This window comes from Otolemur garnettii, unplaced genomic scaffold, assembly GCF_000181295.1.
Source record: "Otolemur garnettii isolate 467f Iridium unplaced genomic scaffold, OtoGar3 scaffold00055, whole genome shotgun sequence".
NCBI classification, from domain to species: Eukaryota; Metazoa; Chordata; class Mammalia; order Primates; family Galagidae; genus Otolemur; species Otolemur garnettii.
This window is the reverse complement of record NW_003852450.1, coordinates 5,382,489-5,389,109: the sequence shown is the minus strand read 5'-3', so window position 1 is coordinate 5,389,109 and position 6,621 is coordinate 5,382,489. Positions and strand designations below refer to the sequence as shown.

At 39.1% G+C, this 6,621-nt stretch overlaps 1 protein-coding gene across 13 annotated transcripts in view; it reads left to right on the top strand.

Annotated features, from left to right (window-relative positions):
• Positions 1-6,621, top strand: part of ZC3H11A (zinc finger CCCH-type containing 11A) — a 36,962-nt gene that overhangs the window by 28,612 nt on the left and 1,729 nt on the right. For all 13 annotated transcript variants that reach the window (XM_023514529.1, XM_023514541.1, XM_023514540.1 and 10 more), the window contains 6 exons: positions 987-1,055; positions 2,532-3,035; positions 3,355-3,434; positions 4,288-4,618; positions 5,528-5,694; positions 6,299-6,366. In XM_023514529.1, coding sequence (XP_023370297.1) covers positions 987-1,055; positions 2,532-3,035; positions 3,355-3,434; positions 4,288-4,618; positions 5,528-5,694; positions 6,299-6,366 — 1,219 coding nt within the window. The remainder of the gene's footprint in view (positions 1-986; positions 1,056-2,531; positions 3,036-3,354; positions 3,435-4,287; positions 4,619-5,527; positions 5,695-6,298; positions 6,367-6,621) is intronic.

Genomic DNA, 6,621 nt, shown 5'->3' with positions numbered 1-6,621 from the left:
AAAAAAAAAAAAAAAAAGGCAGCAAGCTAAGAAAGCATGATGTACTCAAGAAACTGACTATGGTTGAAACATAGCAATGGGCTGAAGAGCATGGTGACTAGAGAAGGAGGGACCAGATCATAATACAGACCCTGTTAAGGCATGTTTGAGAGTCTTGGCTTATCTTAGGATAGTAACCCATTGAAAGGTTGTAAACAGGGATCAAAAAACCATTATCCTGCCTGCAATATGGAGAAAGAGTAGAAGGGGACAAATGTGCTGGCTGGGAGATGAGTTAGCAGGTTGTTAAAATAATCCAGACAAAAGAATTTAGTGGCATGAATTTAGCGTTATAGAAGTTGGTTTGGAAATGCGAACTAAATCAGGAGGTATTTGGGAGTTAGAATGCTTTATAGTTGGTTGAAGGAGAGAAAGAAATCAAGTGTTAGCAGTGAATCAATCCCTGGGATTAATTACTGAAGAGTAGGTGGTTGCTCCCCCACCCCCACCCCCTTCTCATTGTGCTTAGTTTTAATTTGTCTTGAAGGTAAGAAACTTCTTTCCACTTTTCTTCAGCTAAGCAGCTTTGATGAGTGGATGTTCCTGTTTGGGGCTTGCTTTGCCTTCTCAGAGCAAGTAGAAGTTACTCTTTGACTGTTAATCACTGAAGATTTTCATAGCTAAAGAGGATATTTCAAATAGAATTGGGGGGGAACCTTTGATGGCAGTAAGATTTTAGAAGCCATACAGTAACAAAGTTTTTTTTTAATTCAGTAGTACAGTTTTTCAGAGACAAAGTTTTTTTGCGTTTTCTTTAAGCTTTCCAGAATATTCTAAGGAATCCATGATTCATATAAATCTGTGAAGAAAAATTTTTAAGATTAGAGATTTCTTTAAGAAACATTTACATAGAAGAGAAGTGTAGTCTAATTTGTGAACTTTGAAAAGGATGTTTGACCTGTAAAAAGTCTGTTCAACTTTTGCTTTTTGAAATTTTCTTTTTATAGTTCAAGTTTCTAAGTCTCTGAAAGAGCGATTAGGCATGTCAGCTGGTCCAAATAATGAAGAGGCAACTGGTAAGTAAATCCTAAAACCAGGTGCTAGTATTTTTCTCCTTGCTTAAGAGTCTTTGCTTTTTCTCTCTTTACCTATGGTGGTTAGGGTTTGTGTTTTTAAGTGTTTTAAGTACTCACTAGTAATGAATTCAGGTTTTGTACTTAAAGATGGCAAAATGAGGGCAGCGCCTATGGCTCAGAGGAGTAAGGCGCTGGCCCCATATGCCGGAGGTGGCGGGTTCAGCCCCAGCCAAAAACTGCTAAAATAAAAATAAAACCTAAATATTAAAAAAAAAAAAAAAGATGGCAAAATGAATATTCATCATAACATTAATAATGGAAAATTAGGAACAACCTAAATATCCAACCAAAAGGGTTTGTATAAAATGATTATATGTCATTTTATGATCATTGTGCTAAATGTTGTCATGAAACGTAATATTCTAAACATAATGATATGGAAAAGTCAAATTGCATTACAGCAAATGAAGAAGGGTTACAAAAGAACATGTACTACTTTTTTGACCTTTTGTGGTTTATATAAGTTTTTCTTTAAGTTTATTTTCTTATTATAGGGACTTATTTTCAGGAGAGAAATGTATATGTATGAGGTGATTCCAGTTTTTTGTTGTTGTTGTTATTGTTTGTTTGTTTCTTGAGACAGAGTATCACTTTGCTGCCCTGGTAGAGTACTGTGGCATCACAGCTCATAGCGACCTCAGACTCCTGGGCTCAAATGATTCTCTTGCTTTGGCCTCCCAGAGTGCTACGATTACAGGAATGAGCCACTGCGCCTGGCCTCTCTTTGCTGTTGATTGTTTCATTATTGGTCTGTCTGTTAGATTTTTTTTTTTTTCCAGAGTATCAAGCTGTCGCCCTGGGTAGAGTGCCGCTGTGGCATCATAGCTCATAGCAACCTCCAACTCGAGATAAATCGATCCTCTTGCCTCAGTTTATTGTTATTATTTTTTGTTTGTTTGTTTGATTTGTTTGGGGGGGTTTGTATTTTTAGTAGAAACAGGGTCTTGCTTTTTGCTAAGGCTGGTCTTGAACTTGTGAGCTCAAGCTATCCACCTGCCATGGTCTTGCAGAGTACTAGGATTGTAGGCGTGAGCCACCACACCTGGCCTGTTAGACTTTAAACTACATATGGACAAAGATTATATTTTGTTTCTTATTTCTGGACAGTGTCTAGCACATTTATATACATGATTATATAAACATTTATTGGAAAGCTGTATGGTGACAGATTTTCTAACTAGTAAATGACTTTCAAGTTCCTCAAGAATAAGCTTCCGAATAGAAATACAAATCACCAGTTTTTGCCTCCTAAGAGTTTTCCTTAAGGGCCACTAACAAATAATGTAGTAATCTAAATTTGAGATTGAAATTAATGTTACTTTTTTATTATTTTAATTGCCTGCCTAAATGATATCTCTCAAGTCATTAAGAGGTAGACTCCAAGTACAATGATTTATTTTCCCTCCATGAAAACAGAGAGAGTCAATAAAGTTGGTGAGATCCATGTGAAGACATTAGAAGAAATTCTTCTTGAAAGAGCCAGTCAAAAACGTGGAGAATTGCAAACTAAACTCAAGACAGAAGGACCTTCAAAAGCTGATGATTCTACTTCAGGAGCAAGAAGTTCTTCCACTATCCGAATCAAAACATTCTCTGAGGTACTGGCTGAAAAAAAACATCGGCAGCAGGAAGCAGAGAAACAAAAATGCAAAAAAGATGCAACATGCATCAAACTAAAGACTGATAGTGAAATTAAAAAAGCAGTCGTTTTGCCACCCATAGTTGCCAGCAAAGGACAATCAGAGGAGCCTGCAGGTAAAACAAAGTCCATGCAGGAGGTGCACATCAAGACGCTGGAGGAAATTAAACTGGAGAAGGCACTGAGGGTGCAGCAGAGCTCTGAGAGCAGCACTAGCTCCCAGCCTCAACCTGAGGCTACCCCAGGAGCAAGGCGGCTGCTCCGAATCACCAAAAGAACAGGTAACAAGAAAGCTTCGTCTGCAGTGCCACTTTCCCAAATAAGATTCCAAAGGAGTGTTCCAAGGGATCTTCCTGGGAGTTCTTCAACAATTTTTCTTTACTCAAATAACTTTTAAAACCACTGAATTAAATGAAGTTGTTTCTTTACAGCAGCACTATATAGACCTTTGCTATTTTAATGTGCAGCATTTTGAGACTTTATAAGGACAGTAGGCTTCATCTGTAATTTTATTTGTCCAGTAAAGTTTTGTTTAACTTCATCTGTCATGAAGTTGCAGCCTAAATGAAATACCTAATGATGTCTTTAATGTCGCTGTAGGAATGAAAGAAGAGAAGAAACTTCAGGAAGGAAGTGAAGTTGCTTCGCAGAGCAATGTTGCTAGAACAGAAGCTAAAGAGGTAAATTAATTTAAGTTTGGTGTTAGGCCAGGCGGGATGGCTCACACCTGTAACCCCAGCACTCTGGGAGGCCAAGGTGGGTGGATTGCCTGAGCTCACGAATTCAAGACCAGCCTGAGCCAGAGCGAGACCTTGTCTCTAAAAATAGCTGGACATTGTGGCGGGTGCCTGTAATCCCAACTACTTAAGAGGCTGAGGCAAGAAAATCACTTAAACCCAAGAGTTTGAAGTTGCTGTGAGCTGTGATGCCAGGGCATTCTGCTGAGGATGACAAAGTGGGACTCTGTCTCAAAGAAAAAAGAAAGATCATTGTTGTTTTTGTCCATGATAAACAAAGGCTAGATATGCTTTTTAGTTTTAGCTTACAGTGAATTTCTATTTAACATTTCACTAATACATAAAGTAAACAGTCTTGTTCTGTATTTATAATTTTTGTTTTAGGGTTTTTGGAGACAGGGTCTTGCTTTGTCACGTAGGCTACAGTGCATGGCGTCATCATAGCTCACCATAACCTCAAACTCCTGAGCTCAAGTGTCATCCTAACACTCTGAGGCTGAGGCAGGAGAATCACTTGAGCCTAGGAGTTTGAGACCAGCCTGAGCAACATATTGAAACCCTATTCCTGTAATTAGCAGGATGTGGTAGTGCATGCCTATAGTCCCAGCTACTCAGGAGGCTGAGGCAAGAAGATTGCTTGAGCCCAGGAATTTGAGGTTACATTGAGCTATGATGACACCACTGCACCCTAGCCTAGGCAACAGAGTGACTCTTGTCTCAAATAAATAGATAAATAAATACCATGTTGGTTATTAGAGTTATTATGTTTAATTCTGGCATTTAAATTTATCCACAGGCTTCAGATGAGACCACAGGGGTTGACATCACTAAAATTCAAGTCAAGAGATGTGAGACTATGAGAGAGAAACATCTGCAGAAACAGCAAGAGAGGGGAGTGATACAGAAAGAAAAATCAGTCTTGACACCCCTTCAGGGAGATGTAGGCTCTTGCAATACCCAAGTGGCAGAAAAACCAGTGCTCACTGCTGTGCCAGGTGTCACACGGCACCTGACCAAGCGGCTTCCCACAAAGTCATCCCAGAAGGTGGAAGTAGAAACTTCAGGGATTGGGGACTCAATATTAAATGTGAAATGTGCAGCACAGACCTTGGAGAAAAGGGGTAAAGGTGAGTGTTTTTTTAAATTACGTCTTGCTTTAGGAGATAAAAATTACCAAGTTTTTTATAACTCCCTGGCAATACCATGTTTCCCTCAAAATAAGACACTGTCTTATATTTATTTTTTCTCAAGAAGACACACTAAGCCTTGTTTTCAAGGGATGTCTTATTTTTATTAAGTATAAAACAACAGTCTACATGTATTCAAATACAGTTAAGTCGTCTTCTTCTGGAACCTAACAGGGGGAGCCGACCTTGTTGGTGGGGCTGGCGCTAGTGACGCGTAAATTCTTTTCCCCTACCCGTTGGCACATGCACAATAGGATGCCTGCAACCACAGTTACCAGGTTACCACTCAAGCAAGTGCCAACGGCTCAGAGAAAGGAGCTGTGTCAGATAAAAGGTATTCCAGTCTTCCTTACTGCTCTGTCCCAAAACGCAGGGCATGGCTATGCAGATGTGCTGCATATTTTTTGGGTAGGTCTTATTTTGGGGGAAACACAGTAATTGGGTTGAATTTCATTTGCCTTGTATCAATAGGTAGGTAGTAATATTTCTGATAACTATTATACAAAAATAAAACTAGAATTCCTTTCCAGAATTAAAAATTACTACTTGGAAAGCTTTGTCTTAAACTTTCTGTGGTACATGTTTCCTCTGGTTTTAAAGAAGAGAAACAGAAAATTGAAGAACAGAAACAAATTTAAGAGGCATTGTAAGGGGTCATTTGAGTATGTGTGTCCACATGGTACCCACCTACCTGTATTACAAATTATGTTTGGATCATTTTCAGTTTTTTCCTAAGTTATTAGTGGTATTTCTATTACTAAAAGATTTTTGATACTGTATTCTGAGAAATCCTCCACATAAAAGAAAGTTTATTCTAGCTGTTAATCAAATATTTTCTGTTCTTTGTAGCTAAACCCAAAGTGAATGTAAAACCATCTGTGGTTAAAGTTGTTTCATCCCCCAAATTGGCTCCAAAACGCAAAGCAGTGGAGGTGCACCCTGCTGTCATTGCAGCGGTGAAGCCACTCAGCTCCAGCAGTATCCTACAGGAAAGCCCAGCCAAAAAAGCAGCTGTGGTAAGAAGTAGATCCACTTCTGTGGTGCTTTATTCTATGTGGTAAGAAAGTGGAAAAGACTCTTTATTAGCTCTGTTTATATCTGTGTATAACACTTCATGGCATTTCCTAGCATTTTATTTTTTATTATTATTTTTTATTTTTTATTTCAAATTAATATGAGGGTACAAATTTTTAGGTTACATTGTTGTCACTTCCAGGGTAAAGTTCCCTTTGTAGAAGACCCCTCACCCGGGGGCGTGTTCTGCACACTCACAATGTGCACACTAGGTGAGATCTTGCCTCATCCCTCCCTCCTTCTGCCATGTGTCCTCCCCCCTCTCCCTTTTCCTAGCATTTCAGTTGTTTGAGTTGTTACTGTAGTTTACATTTACAGTTAGGCTTTTATGAAGTGGGAGGAGAAGATTTTCTAAAGGCTAATTTTAGGCTGGCAAGATATTTTGCTTGTTTATACATTCAACCTTTAGATTATTGATTCTTGGATTCCCAGGTTTAAATTATAACAGCCATGTTTTTTAAGAAGGCAGCAAAAGAAAATGGATATACTCAAGTTACAAAGCCTGACTTTCCCACTGAATTGCCTTACCCTTCCTTCCTTTTGTAGGTTGTTGTCCCAGTCCTCTCTGAGGACAAATCAGTAACTGTACCTGAAGCAGAAATACCTATAGACAGGTAATACTTCATAATTCTTTCTAACCAAATTCCAGGCCACTATTGCTGATGCTGTCTAGAAAATAAGACTGATAAATGGCTTTTAGCAATTTAAAAAGGCCAGGTGCAGTGGCTCAAGCCGATAATCCTAGCACTGTAGGAGGTCAAGGCAGGTGGATTGCCTGAGCTCACGAGTTCAAGACTAGCCTGAGCAGGAGCAAGACCCTGTCTCTAAAAATAGCTGGGCATTGTGGCAGGCCCCTGTAGTCCCAGCTG